At 38.8% G+C, this 18,467-nt stretch overlaps 1 protein-coding gene across 3 annotated transcripts; it reads left to right on the top strand.

Moving 5' to 3' along the window:
- The first annotated feature begins 266 nt into the window (after window positions 1–266).
- On the top strand, window positions 267–16,807 carry GRV2 (DNAJ heat shock N-terminal domain-containing protein). Of its 3 annotated transcripts, XM_087119517.1 has the most exons (23): window positions 267–391; window positions 491–1,180; window positions 1,596–1,829; window positions 1,994–2,081; window positions 2,188–2,396; window positions 4,502–4,603; window positions 4,681–4,743; window positions 4,865–7,018; window positions 7,278–7,640; window positions 8,006–8,146; window positions 8,899–9,291; window positions 9,391–9,885; window positions 10,636–10,859; window positions 10,957–11,301; window positions 11,551–11,845; window positions 12,023–12,514; window positions 12,680–13,025; window positions 13,117–13,460; window positions 13,547–14,011; window positions 14,274–14,398; window positions 15,829–15,952; window positions 16,170–16,238; window positions 16,362–16,807. In XM_087119517.1, exons 2-23 carry the CDS (start codon window positions 764–766, stop codon window positions 16,524–16,526), a joined length of 7,653 nt encoding a protein of 2,550 aa, XP_086975643.1. In that variant the 5' UTR covers window positions 267–391; window positions 491–763; the 3' UTR covers window positions 16,527–16,807. The 3 variants fall into 3 exon arrangements, with proteins under 3 accessions (XP_086975643.1, XP_086975642.1, XP_086975644.1); XM_087119516.1 differs by having other exon boundaries at window positions 271–1,180; XM_087119518.1 differs by lacking the exons at window positions 267–391; window positions 491–1,180; window positions 1,596–1,829; ... (1 more) ...; window positions 2,188–2,396; window positions 4,502–4,603 and having other exon boundaries at window positions 4,681–4,747.
- The last annotated feature ends 1,660 nt before the right edge of the window (window positions 16,808–18,467 follow it).

Consider the following 18,467-nt stretch of genomic DNA (forward strand, 5'->3'; position numbering starts at 1 on the left):
ATACGCCTCTTTTTTGTTAAATAAAAGTATATCGAATCGAGGAAATTATAATAAAAATATTCCTCATGCTCAATTTATTATAATGTTACCATTACCATCCGAGGCAGTTGACTTTGTAATTTCACATCGCTAAGTAAAGCCCTCAATCAAGGGGATGGATTTAATAGCGTTGCGTCCCGCGAACCAACGGCTTAGATTAAACACATTTAACAATCGGATTGATGCCACGTTATTAGATGGTCACTGACAGGTGACGATAACCTCGACCTCAATTTTGGTGTCCAACTGACAGTGGTGCCTCTCAACGTTGGGAACAATCGTTCCGACCTGTTTTCGGGTTTTCTTCTCCCTCCTCCTCCTCCGACGACGATCGGGCTGAATTCTTTCTCAAGTAATTTACAATTGGTTGTCTGATGATAAGTCTTCATCGAATTCAATCGAGGGAATCAAATGCCCTTCTACTATTTGCATGATCAATTTCTTTTTGCAGAATATTCTTTTATGATTAAAGTTCATTAGGGTTTTGTTTGTTCAATTCAAAGCTGGAGAGTTGGATATATAACCGTCAGAGCTGGGGGCGAATCAGTCTCGGTCTCATAGAAGCCCGTCGGCGGCTGCATCTGTCCAATCCGGCGCGGGACTCTGGTTCTCTCTACGATCTAGCAATGTGCCTCCTGCCCATACTCTTGCTTACCTTGCCAATATCGAATCTGTGAACCGGCTTACGTCTGATTCTCGGCCAGCTCCTGCTCGTCTTCCTTCGATGGAACAATCCGCTGCTCATTCTTCCAATTCTGCGCCTCCCGAAGAGCCAGAATACTTGGCGCGCTATTTGGTTATTAAGCACTCGTGGCGTGGCCGCTACAAGCGGATTCTATGCATTTCGGCCGCTTCAATCATTACATTAGACCCTTCCACACTTGCGGTGACCAATTCGTACGATGTCGCCAATGACTACGAGGGTGCCACGCCGATTATTGGGCGGGATGACAATTCGAACGAGTTTAACATCAGTGTTCGCACGGATGGGCGCGGAAAGTTCAAGGGGATGAAGTTCTCTTCCAAATACAGAGCGAGTATATTAACGGCGTTGCACAGAATTAGGTGGAATAGATTGGCCCCGGTTGCTGAGTTTTCGGTGCTTCATCTTCGGCGACGAAGCTCGGAGTGGGTTCCCTTTGTAAGTTTCCTCCTTTGCCTGAATCCAGAATAGAGTGGCGAACTATTTGCTATTTACCATTTTTTTTCTTTGTTCTTTTTAATAAAAATAAATGTTTAAACATTGCAATTGTGTCAAGGAACTCTTCTAGCTCAATGTACACCTCTTAGGCTGCAACCAATGGTTAAGAATACCTGATTCAAGAAACTGAAAGAAAGTTGTGTTTACCTTGTCTTTAACTTGGGAAAAATTAGATGTTTGCTGCTGTCATTATACTTTTCTTGTCGACAATAGAAGAACTGAATCAAAATGATGAGACTATTGATAAGGGCTTTTGTGTATGACTACTAGTAATTCCATTCACATGCCCACGCCTATTGTGTTGATTAGGTTCAGTTGCTGAATGGTTTGGCATTATGTCTGCTTTCTTTTACAGAAATTAAAAGTTTCTAATGTTGGAGTCGAGCTTATAGACGTAGGATCTGGAGAACTTCGTTGGTGCTTGGACTTTAGAGATATGAGCTCTCCTGCAATTATAATTCTACCTGATGCTTATGGGAAAAGAAGTGCTGAATTTGGTGGTTTTGTTCTGTGCCCTTTATACGGAAGGAAATCGAAAGCCTTTCAAGCTTCTTCTGGTACTTCAAACAGTGTCATCATCTCAATTTTGGTAGGTTAAAAACTCACTGTTGCATAACTCTTAATTTTGGCATCTTGTTGGCTAGCAGTTTGTGTAAATCTGAGGTTGTTCATCAGGGAGGAATGACCAAAACAATTACCCTGAAAGGTTTAACATGTATAAGAATTTCTAATTTGAAGTCTACTTTATTGTAGACGAAAACAGCAAAATCCATGGTAGGGTTGTCACTTTCAGTGGATAGTTCACAATCTCTCACTGTGATGGAGTACATAAATCGAAGGGGTAATTCATTGAACCATTTCCCATCTTATATGTACTTTTTCCATTGTTTTTTAAAATTCCGCTTGTTTATATTTATAGCTCATTTGAAAAAATGTATTAAATCTAGCAAAAGAGGCTGTCGGAGCTGATGAAACCCCATGTGGTGGCTGGTCTGTTACAAGACTGCGGTCTGCTGCACATGGAACTTTAAATGTTCCAGGATTGAGTTTGGGAGTCGGCCCTAAAGGAGGACTTGGTGAACATGGTGATGCTGTGTCTCGTCAACTCATTCTTACAAAAGTCTCAATAGTTGAAAGACGCCCAGAAAATTATGAAGTAAGTGGACAAACATTTAGCTTTTTTTTTTAATTAGTGTGTCATCAATTTGAACAGTTCATTACTTCTTGTACTGCTATCTTGCTTAGTTCTCATGGATTGTCTGCTCACCTGTCCATCAAAGTTTACGTTGGGAATTGGGATTACCATTATTATTATACTTGATTTTTCCCTGTGAATCAGCTCCTATGAAATTATTGTTTTTACTCACGGTCACCCTCACAACCATCTTCCCTTTGTGCAAGAAGCTTCTATAAGTTCTACGCCTTCAAGCATGAAACTTTAATTCTTTATCAAGGCCTTTGAAGGATAGTTTCAAGATCTTGATTATGTAAGAGATATGATGTTGTTTATCATATTAATAAATATGATGAATTTCAAATTTTCTCCTACTATCCAATAACAGGACTCCAATCCCACAAAATCATGCCAAGATCATAATTACAAAAGAGTTTATTAGTAGATGCCCTGAAAGAGGCATTAAACCTCCTCCCTAGATCTTTCAACCCCTCTAAAAATCCTCTTAGTCCTCTCAAGTCAAATGCTCCAAACAATAGCGATGAAGCGTGCTTGCCTCTAACACTTGGCCCTACTCATGAAAACTTCCTCAATCATAGAGAAGCTATCTGTCCTTCAGGCCAGTTGCACACTGAAGGTCTTCAACCATCTAGTCCAAATAGAATGTAAAAGCTACAATTCCACAAGAGATGATGAATGTTGTCCTCTTGCTGTTGGCAGAGAAGTGGTTGCTACACAGAAAAAGAGTGGCGCTGGATGTAGTCCATATCATTAACCTGATCGTATAAAACTTGCCACTAAAAAAATTGACCGTACTTGTAGGCTTTTGTCAGACTTAATCCTATACACAGAAACTTAAGCTATGTGCTCATAACTGTTTTTAACGATCACCCAAACTATGGCTAAACGGCTATACCGAACTTGGTAGGTCAATGTACAACTACCCTCAGCATACCTCCTTTAAGGAGTACTCAATCCCTCTCAGGTTCACAACCTAGAGGTTTTCTATTTTTTCTTGGCTCTAGGTTTCATGTATGTCTAGGTCCTTTATTAGTCTTGCGCAAAAAGCGCTTGGAGTCACTGTGGCCATGCAAAGGCCCTAAGGTACTACTCTTCGGTGTGGAAGAGCCCCTTTCGTTCTAAAGGTGGCTGTACTCCATACCTATCTACCTACTGAGCTCAAAATAGTAGATTCTCCCTAATGGTGTCGGGCAACATCTACTTGTTCCTAAGATTAGTAAATTACCTGTCACAATGCCCGTTCCAGATTAGAACAGTAACTACCTACTCATGTGCCCACATAAGGGTAGAACTGTAAAACTACCTGTCTCTACACCCTTTCGGGCTGGGTCAGTAAACTACCTGCTCATGTACCCTCATCGGGTTAGAATAGTAAAACTACCTGTCGTACGAACACTAACTACCTGTTACTTTGCCTTTCCAAGTTACTGGATTGTTATCCCATTTACATTTCATTTGAATGGCTCTTAATAAGCCCGCTTCTTTATTCGTTGCCCCTACTAAATTGAGTTGATTAATAAATAAAATATGTTGATATTGAAATTCCTATTTCATTTTTAAATATTCTGAATGTGAAGTGATTTGAATTGATTGGTTTAGCACATTTACAACAATTGAAATATAAATTAGTAATTTTTATTTAGTTGATACAACAATTGCTTAAAAATTTGTTTTATCCAAGTATTAATTTATTAAACTTTTTTTTTTCAATAAAGGGGGATTTTTTAATAGAAGTTAATAATTAATTAATCTTGATTTAATAATTGTTATGGATATCGACTATATTTTACTCAAACAATTTTGATGCTCATGTCTACATTCTACATAATGGACACATCCTGATTTCAGATTTCTGGTTTGTTTCTTCAGTCAAATTTGGTAATATAATGACCTAGGTATTGGATTCATAATCAATTCATAGGCTACCTATTTTCATATCACAACTTCAAAAGGGAAAATGATAAAAAAAACGTGAACAGAAATGTTAGGGCAACCATTCAGCATGATTACACATGTATATTGCATGTCCGATGAAATTTTGTAAATCATCACAACATTGTGTACAGGCGGTTACAGTTCGTCCTTTATCTGCTGTCAGCGCCCTTGTGCGGTTTGCTGAGGAGCCCCAGATGTTTGCAATTGAATTCAACGATGGATGTCCTGTTCATGTGAGCTTGCCTTTTAAATTTTCAGTCTATATTAATATTATTTTATGAACTTTTAATGGACATGGCATGAATAACAGGTGTATGCCAGTACATCTCGGGATAACTTACTTGCAGCCATTCGGGATGTATTGCAAACAGAAGTAGGTAGATGATGTATTTATCTTCATTTTGTTTTGCTATTTAGCATCCATAATGGATATTTACGTTGGATTCATTGGTAACTTAATGTTGTCTATTTTCATTTCTGATGGTTATCTTTAGGGTCAGTACCCAGTACCTGTGTTACCTAGGCTAACAATGCCTGGTCACCGTATCGATCCACCTTGTGGAAGAGTCCCCCTACAATTGGGTCAACAACAATCTGCCATTGATTTGGAAAATGCATCCATGCATTTGAAGCACTTGGCAGCAGCTGCTAAAGATGCCGTGGCTGAAAGTGGTTCTATACCTGGATCAAGAGCTAAACTTTGGCGTAGAATAAGGGAGTTTAATGCATGTATACATTACAGTGGAGTTCCTTCCAATATTGAAGTACCAGAGGTGACCCTCATGGCCTTGATCACGATGCTTCCAGCTGCCCCAAATCTTCCTCCCGAGTCCCCTCCATTGCCACCTCCTTCACCTAAAGCAGCTGCAACTGTAATGGGCTTCATCTCATGTTTACGTCGATTATTAGCATCAACAAGTGCAGCCTCACATGTGATGTCATTTCCTGCTGCTGTTGGGAGGATAATGGGTTTGCTTAGAAATGGTTCTGAGGGTGTAGCGGCTGAAGCTGCAGGCCTAATTGCAGTGCTTATTGGTGGTGGGCCTGGAGATTCAAATCTGTTGACAGATTCTAAAGGAGAGCGGCATGCTACAATCATGCATACCAAGTCAGTGTTGTTTGCTCATCAAGGTTATGTGGTTATTCTTGTCAACAGACTGAAGCCAATGTCTATTTCTCCTTTGCTTTCCATGGCTGTTGTTGAAGTTCTTGATGCTATGATATGTGAACCACATGGTGAAACCACTCAATATCCAGTTTTTGTTGAATTATTACGACAAGTGGCTGGCCTCAAGCGTCGCTTGTTTGCACTCTTTGGACATCCAGCTGAAAGTGTAAGAGAAACCGTGGCTGTGATAATGCGCACAATTGCAGAAGAAGATGCAATTGCAGCAGAGTCAATGCGTGATGCTGCTTTACGAGATGGTGCTATACTAAGGCATTTGTCACATGCATTTTTCCTTCCTGCTGGTGAGAGACGTGAGGTTAGTCGGCAGTTAGTTGCTCTATGGGCAGACTCCTATCAACCTGCTTTAGATTTTTTATCTAGAGTTTTGCCTCCTGGGCTTGTTGCATATTTACACACACGATCTGATGGAGTCCTGCATGAGGATTCAAATCAGGAAAGATCATATAGTAGACGACAGAGACGCTTGCTCCAGAGGAGAGGCCGTACAGGTAGAGTGATAACATCTCAAGATCAAAATTTGCCACATAATAATTTTGAGATTGGTGATCGCTCGAGCCAGTCAAATGCTGGTACGGTTTCAACCATTCAAACATCTGTTGCTCATCCGAGTGACAGTGTCATCGGTGATGTTTCCGGGTTAGCCCAACATGATCAATCTGTTATTCCTTCTTCAATTGACGTTCCAAGTACTAACACAAATGAGGCATCAGAACCAAATATTGACTGTGCTGATGCTAATCAAGAGTTGGGACTTCCTGCTCCTGCTCAGGTTGTTGTGGAGAACACTCCTGTTGGATCTGGCAGGTTACTCTGTAATTGGCCTGAATTTTGGCGAGCTTTTAGCCTTGATCATAATCGGGCTGATTTGATTTGGAACGAGCGCACAAGACAAGAACTACGTGGGGCATTGCAAGCTGAGGTTCATAAATTAGATGTTGAGAAAGAACGGTCTGAAGATATTGTACCTGGGGTCACCCCTGTTGGAAAAAGTATGACTGGTCAAGATAGCCTACCAAAAATTTCTTGGAACTACTCTGAGTTCTTAGTTAGCTATCCTAGTTTGTCTAAAGAGGTTTGTGTAGGTCAGTATTATTTGCGTTTGTTGCTTGAAAGCAGCAGTACTGGCAGGGTTCAGGATTTTCCACTCCGTGACCCAGTTGCTTTCTTTAGAGCACTCTATCATAGATTCTTATGTGATGCGGACATGGGGCTCACAGTAGATGGCACCGTTCCTGATGAATTGGGTGCATCTGATGATTGGTGTGATATGGGAAGACTGGATGGTTTTGGAGGAGGTGGAGGCTCTTCTGTTAGAGAGCTATGTGCAAGAGCTATGTCAATTGTCTATGAACAGCATCATCAAACAATTGGTCCATTTGAAGGCACTGCTCATATAACAGTTCTCTTGGATCGAACAGATGATAGAGCTTTGAGGCATCGTCTTCTTCTTCTTTTGAAGGTGCACAAATGCTCAAAACCCTTCCCCCTGTCCCACTTCCCCTGCTCCCTTGAGTGATATACTTATTTTCAAAGACCATGAATTATCATAGAGGGAAAAAATTTCACTATCTTCGTTTGTTCAGTTACCTCCCTTCCAAAATTATGGAATCCACTGTTTTGGATCTTGGGACCATAGCACAGAACAATTTCAGGAAGATTAATATTATCTTTAGATTTTATAAAGATATTTTTATCACTTATATTAACTTTGCATGCAGGCATTAATGAAGGTATTATCAAATGTAGAGGCATGTGTTTTGGTTGGAGGATGTGTATTAGCTGTTGATCTGCTGACAGTGGTTCATGAAGCCTCAGAGAGGACTGCTATTCCTTTAGAGTCTAATTTGCTTGCCGCCACCGCTTTTATGGAACCTCTCAAAGAGTGGATGTTTATTGACAAAGAGAATGCAAAAGTTGGGCCATTGGAGAAGGATGCCATTAGAAGGCTGTGGTCAAAGAAAGCTATCGATTGGACAACACGGTGCTGGGCCTCTGGAATGCTAGACTGGAAGAGATTGCGTGATATACGTGAACTGCGATGGGCATTAGCTGTTCGAGTTCCCGTTCTCACACCAGCTCAGGTATATGTATGCATATTTATTGTCTGCATACATGTTTATTAAAGTTAAGGTTTCGCTATATTACACGTTGAGAATCCTTTTGTTGCCTCAATCTGTTTTCTGGACCCTAAGGCTATTTTCCAGTCTTCCTGCAAAATACCTTGGTTCTAGCTTTTTTCCCCTGCCCAGTTATTTTTCCTTTGAGATTATTGGGTTTTTATTTTAGATTAATTGGGATACGTTGAAATTCGTCTCTGCCCAGATAACATTCATTGATAGACTGCTTTCAGAACCTTACACTCGAGCAATTTATTGAGCGTGTTGCTGCTGTTTGCAACCTCTCTTTCTCTCCGCTGATATCTTGATATAATGACTTTCTTGTCTAGATTGGTGAAACAGCATTGTCCATTTTACATAGCATGGTATCTGCACATTCGGACTTGGATGATGCTGGAGAGATAGTCACCCCAACCCCTAGAGTAAAACGAATCTTGTCCAGCCCAAGGTGCCTTCCACACATTGCTCAGGTGAGATCTGGAACTCTTTTCCTGTCTTTCACAGATTACTTGAGAGGAGGAAACGCTGGTTGACTCTTACCTAGAAGTGATGGTCTGGTTGTGTAAATGCGCTACTTTTTGTATGAGTTTAATGGTGTTAAATGGTGTTAAGTCGTTGAGTTTCATACATTACTTTTCAATGAAAAAATTGTAGGAAAAAGTATTTCAAATGACAAAAGGCTCTTAAATAATATTAATAATTATGGTCATGTATTCATGAAATTGACAAGTAGTAGTCGTTGAGTTTCATACATTACTTTTCAATGAAAAAATTGTAGGAAAAAGTATTTCAAATGACAAAAGGCTCTTAAATAATATTAATAATTATGGTCATGTATTCATGAAATTGACAAGTAGTAACTCAACATATATCACAAAACAAGATTTATTAATTGCAAGTATGCTGATCCCTTTTTTTTCTTTAATTAAAAAAAAATATAATTGTTCTCATGTGTGGGGATGATATGATACCCGCTTAAATCCTCCACATATTTCATCAGTTTGTTTTCTGTATTCACTTATTACTAATAATTATTTGACAGGTTCATTTCTATTTTATTTTTATCTGCTTGCCTACATTTTGAAACCTTAATGCTGAGTCTTTATTTGAGCTATCTTGCCGTCTTCCTTTTTCTTTCCTTGTTCTTTTTTTTTTTTTTTTTTTGATGGCCTAGCCATTCAGAATGTATTTCAGTGGCTATTTCCCCCTTTATGGTGTGTAGGCTATGCTCTCTGGGGAGCCAAATATTGTGGAATATTCAGCTGCTTTATTAAGAGCTGTTGTCACCAGAAATCCCAAAGCCATGATTCGTCTTTACAGCACAGGTGCTTTCTATTTTGCCCTTGCATATCCAGGATCTAATCTTCTTTCAATCGCACAACTCTTCTCAGTGACTCATGTCCATCAAGCATTTCATGGTGGAGAAGAGGCTGCAGTTTCCTCTTCTTTGCCTCTTGCAAAGCGTAGTGTATTGGGTGGACTTCTTCCTGAATCCCTGCTCTATGTATTGGAGCGCAGTGGCCCAGCTGCATTTGCTGCTGCAATGGTTTCTGATTCAGATACTCCTGAGATCATATGGACTCACAAAATGAGAGCAGAAAACCTTATTTGTCAGGTGCTGCCTCTTGCTTTGGGTTTACTTTTGTTTCCATAAATGAATTCTTCTGTTTTACATTCAACAGATGTCCAAACGTGAAACTCTTTCTCTCACCAGGTCTTGCAGCATCTTGGCGATTTCCCCCAAAAATTGTCACAGCATTGCCACTGTTTATATGAATATGCTCCAATGCCACCAGTGACATATCAAGAGTTGAGGGATGAAATGTGGTGTCACCGTTACTATTTGAGGAACTTATGTGATGAGATACGATTTCCCAATTGGCCAATTGTTGAACATGTTGAATTTCTACAGTCATTACTTGTTATGTGGCGTGAAGAGTTAACACGCAGGCCTATGGATCTCTCAGAAGAAGAAGCTTGCAAAATATTGGAGGTATCTCTGGAGGATGTGGCAAACGATGGTGGTAATACGAGGCATTCTTCTGAAAATGGTGAAAAGGTGTTTGGCATGTCTACGCAAGTTGAGAATATTGACGAAGAAAAGCTTAAACGACAATATAGGAAACTTGCAATGAAATACCATCCTGACAAAAATCCGGAAGGGAGGGAAAAATTTCTTGCGGTGCAGAAAGCTTATGAGCGCCTACAGGTAGGCCTTCGCATTTTATTCTGATCCCTACAACCTAATTGTTCTTCAACAAGTTGATAATATGGGCCATCTTCGCAATCAGGGCTTCGAGCCCCTTTTCAAAGTATAGTCTTGTATAATCTCGTATTCCACTTTATATCTATACTTGAAAGACTAAACACAGTGTTAATGAGAAAGTAAAAGATCGGAGGGAAAAACCTTGAATATTTTGACGAGTTTCATTCAAGCCGGGATCCTAATGGACTCAATTGAGCTCAATAGAGTATACACCTCGTGTATAGAACTCCAAAAGTTTGGCAAGTCTTACAAAGGGAAAAGAAAAAATGGCACAAGCAAATAGTGTACATGTCATGTATAGTATAAGTCCGGTAAGTCACAAAAGAAGAAATGGCGAGAAAAAAGCAAGGAAAAATGGGCATTGGAACCAGTTCTTTTATCATTTTTTAGCCTGATTGATGGCTTGAGTACTTATGATGCCCAGATTTTGTAGTATAGTGGTTTTGCTTAATACAATCTTCTGTGTTGAATGTTCTTCAGGACTTCATGTGAAATAAAATTTAGAATCCTTTATGATATAATGACCAATGACGTAGAATTTAGTAAATGGATGCACATGATACATTACTGAGAACCTTTTCCGAGTGTGTTTATTATTTTATTTTGTTACCATCCCATGTCAGCCGTTGGCTGTATCTTTACAAGCCAATTGTGCATTTTTATAATAAAACACTTATCTAATATCCCTCGTAGGCCACCATGCAAGGGTTGCAAGGCCCACAACCTTGGAGGTTGCTGCTTTTGTTGAAAGGTCAATGCATCTTGTACAGACGCTATGGGAATGTACTCGAACCATTTAAATATGCCGGTTATCCAATGTTGCTAAATGCTGTAACAGTGGACAAGGAAGACAACAATTTTCTTGTATCTGATAGAGCACCACTCCTCGTAGCAGCATCAGAACTTTTGTGGCTCACGTAACTCTTCCCTGTTTCACTATTCCTTTTCACATTTTTATTTCATTTGTTTTTGAGATGGATAAAATGAACTGAAGTTTCTTCTTTGATGTGTTAGATGTGCATCATCTTCATTGAATGGTGAAGAACTAGTGAGGGATAGTGGAATTAAACTTCTTGCAGTTCTTCTTTCTCGTTGCATGTGTGTGGTGCAACCAACTACTTCTGCAAACGAACCATCCACTATCATTGTTACAAATGTCATGCGAACCTTTTCTGTTCTCAGCCAGTTTGATAGTGCAAGGCTTGAGATGCTCGAATTTTCTGGTCTAGTGGATGACATAGTTCATTGCACTGAACTTGAGCTAGTACCAGCTGCTGTTGATGCTGCTCTCCAGACTATTGCCCACGTTTCTGTTTCCTCTGAATTCCAGGATGCCTTGTTAAAAGCTGGGGTCTTATGGTATATCTGTCCTATCTAATTCTCCTTGTATCTCTTCTTTTGTTTTGATCATGACTTGGTGTTACGAGTGTTTTGCTGAGCTTTCCATTTATCTTCAAACAATAATATTCACGAAGCAAAATGTGCATCTGTCTCTTTATTCCAGTTCCAGTTCGTTGGGTCAATTAATAACCATGGATTATTGAAGCCTTGTCATCAGAATTGGAAACCTCCTAATCCTGTTTCTTGACTTCCTTAAATTATTTTTAGGTACCTTTTGCCCTTGTTGCTTCAATATGACTCAACAGCCGAGGATTCTGACACAAAGGAGTCACATGGGGTTGGTGCCAGTGTTCAAATTGCAAAGAATTTGCATGCCTTACGTGCTTCTCAGGCTCTCTCGAGGCTCAGCGGTATGTGTAGTGATGAAAGTCCTACACCCTATAATCAGGCTGCAGCTGATGCTCTCCGTGCATTGTTAACTCCAAAAGTTGCTAGTCTTTTGAAGGATCCAGAACCTAAAGATCTACTGTCAAAAATAAATTCTAACTTGGAATCACCTGAGGTACATACTGGTTAACTAATCTATTTTTCTCTGTTATTCTTTCCACTCTAATATATTTGAAGGCAGATTCGTATGACATTCAATTAGTACCAATATGCCATTTACCATCCTGTATAGTGAATTTAGTTTCCATATGTTGGAATTCTTGCCTAAGTTTTTTAAACATTAACCTTGTAGATTATTTGGAACTCTTCAACACGAGCAGAACTTCTAAAGTTTGTGGATCAGCAGCGCATTAGTCAGGGTCCTGATGGGTCATATGATCTGAAAGATTCACATGAATTTGTGTATGAGGCACTGTCGAAAGAACTCTATGTTGGCAATGTTTATCTGAGAGTTTACAATGATCAACCAGATTTTGAGATTAGTAGTCCTGAGGTTTTTGGTGTTGCTTTGGTTGAATTCATAGCAGACCTTGTGCATAATCAGTACTTTGCAGATTCTGCTTCTCATAACAAACCTGTTGCTAATGACACCTGTAGTTCTCAAAATGAAACTAGTCCCAGCGTTTCATCTACCGAATCTGAGCAACTTAACGACGAGGCTTCTGGATCAATTAGTCAGCCAAGTGAGCCTGTTGATACAATATCAGCATCAGATGGACAGGGTATTGAAAAGGAAGAAGCTTTATTGGTTAAGAACATTCGATTTGGATTGACCTCCTTAAAGGTATGCTGCTGATTCATATCCATCACATGAAATCCACTCGATGGTTTTATTGTCTACTTGATTTGTGGATCGTATGGAAAATACAAAAAGTTAATTGATGTATTTTATTTGGTTTAGAAGCTGTTCAACATGTATGACACTCTTGTCCTTCATTATAATTTTCAGAATTTGCTAACGCGGTACCCAAACTTGGCATCCATCTTTTCTACCAAAGACAAGCTCTTACCTCTTTTTGAATGCTTTTCTGTTCCTGTTCCATCAAACTGCAACATTGCTCAACTTTGTCTCGGTGTGCTGTCACTTTTAACTGCATATGCCCCCTGCTTAGAGGCTATGGTTGCTGATGGATCTGGTCTTCTCCTCTTATTGCAAATGCTCCACTCCAACCCTCAATGTCGTGAAGGGGTTCTCCATGTTCTTTATGCTTTGGCAAGTACTGCAGAACTAGCCTGGTCAGCTGCCAAGCATGGTGGTGTTGTATATATTCTTGAAATTCTCTTACCTCTGCAGGGTAACTAACTGTAAACAAGACTTTATCTTTTCCTATCTATGGATTCTGGAACAGACAACTTTTAACTCATGTTATTGTATATAATTTGCAGATGAAATTCCTCTGCAACAAAGAGCCGCTGCTGCCTCTTTGTTGGGAAAACTCATTGGGCAGCCCATGCATGGCCCTAGAGTTGCTATAACTCTTGCTAGATTTCTTCCAGATGGCCTCGTATCAGTTATCAGGGATGGTCCTGGTGAAGCTGTAGTGGCAGCTGTGGACCAAACCACCGAGACGCCAGAACTTGTATGGACATCAGCAATGGCAGCCTCGTTGTCCGCGCAAATTGCAACTATGGCTTCAGACTTGTATCATGAGCAGATGAAAGGTCGTGTTATTGATTGGGATGTGCCTGAGCAGGCATCTACGCAACAAGAAATGAGAGATGAGCCTCAGGTATATATCGTTATTCACTATATATCTGCCATCTTACATTGTCGGCCTTCATTGCTGCAAAACTCAGCAGCTTTATGTTCATTCAGGTTGGAGGAATATATGTTAGACTGTTTCTAAAAGACCCCAAGTTCCCTCTAAGAAATCCAAAGAGATTTTTGGAAGGATTGTTGGATCAGTATTTGTCATCTATTGCTGCCACACATTATGATACACAAGCCTTTAACCCTGAGCTTCCTCTTCTCCTCTCTGCTGCTTTGGTTTCATTGCTGCGAGTGCACCCGGCATTAGCAGATCATGTTGGATATCTTGGATATGTACCCAAACTTGTTGCTGCCGTGGCTTATGAGGCTAGACGAGAAACCATGTCATCAGATGAGGCAAACAATGGAAACTATGAGGAGAGAGCTCATGAACCAAGTGATGGATCAGAACAGCCTGCTCAAACTCCACAGGAACGTGTGCGTCTCAGCTGTTTACGTATCCTACATCAACTGGCAGCTAGTACTACATGTGCGGAAGCTATGGCAGCAACTAGTGTTGGAACTCCTCAGGTATATTTTCTTCTATTATTTATTCAACACCCTGCAAAAAAAAAAAAAAAAAAAAAAAGCTGTTAACAATTGTTACATGGCATTTGTGGGATGTTAGTTTTGATTAAAAAAAGCTGTTAACATGCTTTTCTCACTCTTGGTTCATATTGAACCATAAGGGTTTGCAGTTCTCTGCACACTGGAATGGCTTGTTAGTATCTATCTTTATTTTGCTTTGGTCTCATCAATTCGTACTATCTGACTGGCACTCATCTTGTTCTAGGTTGTTCCTCTTCTAATGAAAGCTATAGGATGGAATGGTGGAAGCATACTCGCACTTGAAACCCTAAAGCGTGTTGTGGTTGCTGGAAATCGAGCCAGGGATGCTCTTGTTGCCCAAGGGCTTAAGTGAGTATCTTATTTAGCACATTATCATTTACTTCAGGACTCCTAACGTTGTGCTCAGTGGAAAAAACTGTTAGATGATACATTTGCTGCACACTTTGACTTTCTATATTAGTATTATCAGATATTTTAAACACCATAGAGTGTGTGTGTGTATATAATATATATTTCCAGGAAACAGAAATTTATCATTGAAGAAATAAAATAAGACTAGTATAGCAGTAAAGGAATAGTGGGAGCAGGGTGGCTGGACATGCAGAATCTACAGAGCCCTAAAGTTTCTTTTTCTGGCCATCCACTAATTGATAATTGCCTTCTGCTAGAAGAACTTCGGCTAGATAAAAACTTATTACGACCCTTCTTCTCACCTCGTTTCTTCACCTTCTGGGTCCTTGGGTAGATCATTTCTGGCTATTCTAACTGGTCCTTTTCCTTTTCCCTTCACCCACACATTCATACTCAAATATTACTTGAAAAGCATTCTCTCCGTTTCTTTAACCACCCTCCACGTTTCACTCCATGGACTAGTTCATCTCTTGCATTAGTTGCAACCTATATCTCCACAGCACTATCATCTTGTTGGCACTATCATTCCCCAACGATTTACTCTCTGCTAACAACTTCATAGGACCCAAAGCTGAATGTTATTAGGAAGACAAGGAGTAGTATACCCGGGGGGGATTTTTATAATCTCCTGATCACTCAACAACTGATCTCTTTCTTCTTTCTTCTCTCCTATCTTCTGCACTTCTCTCAGCCATCCTTCTAAGGCTGCATTTGCAGTCTACAACTAACCATCTTTAGTAACTTTCTTCGATTAAGCACATGGCAATTATCCTGACCTTTTACCCTTCCCCTTGGTATTTGTAAATTGGAGTCCATCAGTATCAATTGAACTATTGTACTTCCATGTATTAAAATGTAGGATAAAAGAGTCCCCTCGATGTGCAATTTGTCTGATGTGAGTCTACACGTGTGTCGTTCTAATGCCTAATTAGATGCTGTATGTGTCAAGTAATTGCCCACAATGTTCTACAGTGTTGCATTGACTGTGCTTGCCACTGTAGTTAGATGCCTTTGACTCTTGTTCATCTCAGCCTTTTTTTGGCAAGAAGTTTGATGGCAACTTATTTTAGTCACTACTGACTACATCTTTATTGATCTACATCTACTGAAGAACTTTGAGTTGCCCAACCTCATGGATTGGGCATGATGTTGACAAATGACTCAAAACCCCCTTGATTCATTTTGGATATTAAAAATCCCATGACATTTGGGACTGTCAACAATTGTAATGGTAGTGCTAGTTTGGATCTGTTATAAACAGAAATATTGTAGCATGTATACGCTTAAGAAAAGAGAAATATGAAGCACAGTTGGAACTTTGTTTTTCATAATCTTTCTGTATTCATTCTGTTTGCATTATGATGAAGGGTTGGCCTTGTACAAGTACTCCTTGGGCTTCTTGATTGGAGAGCTGGGGGAAGGAGTGGACTTTGCTCTCAAATGAAATGGAACGAATCTGAAGCCTCTATTGGCAGGGTGCTTGCAATAGAGGTATGTAGTCCTGAATGCCTCCGTGTTGTTGACTATTGTAGTTATTATTTTAAATTGCTGATGCTGTTGCTATCTTCTCTGGTACAATGTTTGCAATGTATTAACGACTTTTCAAAGTACAAGACTTTCTAATTTAGAAATGATACATGCATCAGTAAGTATTCCTCTAACGCAACATTATTATGTATATAATTCTTCTTTTCATGTGTTCGTTCAGGTTTTGCATGCATTAGCCACAGAAGGAGCCCATTGTTCTAAAGTGCACGATATTTTGGATTCCTCGGAGGTAATTATTAACGGATGGTTTGATCATGGCATTTTAAAACATGGGTTTCATTTACCTTTCTTCCTTTCATGGTGTTCTTTAATGTATTTGGTTTTTTGTCAATGTTTTGGCTCCTCATTGTAGGTCTGGAGTGCTTATAAAGATCAGAAGCATGATCTTTTCTTGCCATCAAACGCCCAATCTGCTGCTGCCGGAGTTGCTGGTCTAATAGAGAATTCATCTTCCAGAATAACCTATGCTCTTGCTGCACCCCCTGCTCAAACTTCAAGACCTCCCAATGGAAAATAGAATCAATTGTAGAGCATATTGAAGTATCAGCAGCACTCACAGCATCTCAATTCTCTGTAAATTAAGTTTTTTCTGTACAGTTCGAACATTTTTCTTTCGCTCCTTCAATTTAATTTCCCCTTTTTCATTTATTTCCTCTTTTTTTTTCTCAAAGGAGGGGGTGTTTCAATTATACGGTCTCGTTGCAATTTTCTTCTGCTGTAAAGAAAACTTTGTAAATTGAGGTGGCATTTACCCGATTCAAGTTGATTTTGTGTGAATAATAATATACCATTGCCCAATGTGCTGCCTTCATCATTATTCATTATACCCTTTCATGGACGAACTTCCATGAAAATGTTTGAACATTGATCTGTCTGATAGTTTGTTTTGTATTGAAATTCGAATCCATGTGTTTTCAAAGCAAAATTCTTGTGGCTTTTTCGAATCAATTCGCAGCATTATTGAAATGCTCCCATTGACTTTAGAACCAGTCGTTTCCATTTTAATGCCCCACGTGCCTTTTCATCCTTCACCTGTACTATTAAATGCCCCATATGCCCTCCATTCTCTTCTCCTGTAAACAACTTGCTTCATAACTGTTATTTCATCAATTTTGAGATGAAAAATGTAGTAGTTTGTAGTTTGGAAAAGTTTCATTTACACTTCTTATTTAAAAAAATTTCGCTTGAACTCTTAATGATTCTCACATATTCCCAAGATTTTTGAGGAATTAAATGAGAAGGATGGACAAAATGTGAAGCCTTTACTTCGTGTGTGTCAAATTAATGTTAACATATCAGTGGAAAATCCGAGATCCGAGTGGAAACATAAATAAAGAGACCTAAATTTATAGTATTTCAAGTCCACCATTAACAAATATTGTATTTTTTAGACTTTTCTTTTTGGGCTTTCCCCCGAGGAAAAGGTTTTCACAACCTTATAAAAAATGTTTCGTTCTCCTCCCTAATTGATATGAAATCTCACCAAAACAATCGAGAGTTATCCTCTGTTATTTGACCTATGGTTTGCCTCTCTCATAAATATATTACCCTCAAAACATTCCTCTTCTCACTTATCTATTTTTTATTTAACCAAAAATATAAAAAAACAATTTGAAATTTGAGAGTAGAATTACTTAATTAGCGGGCGAGAGGGAAACAAAAAATCGAGAAGCCCGTACTAGAGACACGAGGCAGCGCCGCGTTAAAACTTCAAACTTGGGGCTACAAGAAGGCATTAATTACGAGACTGCCATTTACAACTGGCATTGACACGTGTCACGCTGAGTTGGCGTTAAGAATCGTGTACATTTTGAACGCACACAATATTCCAGCGGCTTTTGAGCTGTTTCTTGGAATAATATATATTATATATATAATATATTGAAATCTGCTTTTGCTACTCTTTAATACCCATTTTGTTTGGTCACCAATACTTTTACACGCTATTAATTAATTTCAACCTAAATTAATAAAATTACCAAAAAAAAAAAAAAAAACAACTCTAAAATTACTCATAAAATTTTTAAAACAGCATTAATATTATTTATTTTTATAAAAAGATAATAAACAAATCTCACCGTCAACATATAGTCGAACAAAGTCTAATAAATCATTTACAAACATATTAATATTACTTTAAAAATTCATAAGTATTTATGAGGTGGGATACTAACCTAAATATATTTTTTATTTTTTGAGTTAAAATATATTTTTTAATTAAAAATTTTTTTAAATATTTTAAAAGTGGAAAGATATTTTCCAAAAACAACAAAATCCAACTCCATTTTTCCTTTTCTAACTCTTTACTGCTACTTTTCTTCGAAGAAAATAACTTCAATAACTCAATTAATTAAACTATTCTTCCAATCAACTCGGAAATAATTAGACGAATTTGAATTTGAATCTAATTTAAAATTAAAAATATGAACACGATTTACAAATTAGAGCAAATTAGAAG

This window comes from Cucurbita pepo, chromosome 18, assembly GCF_057944985.1.
Source record: "Cucurbita pepo subsp. pepo isolate OVF chromosome 18, ASM5794498v1, whole genome shotgun sequence".
In the NCBI taxonomy this organism is placed as follows: Eukaryota; Viridiplantae; Streptophyta; class Magnoliopsida; order Cucurbitales; family Cucurbitaceae; genus Cucurbita; species Cucurbita pepo.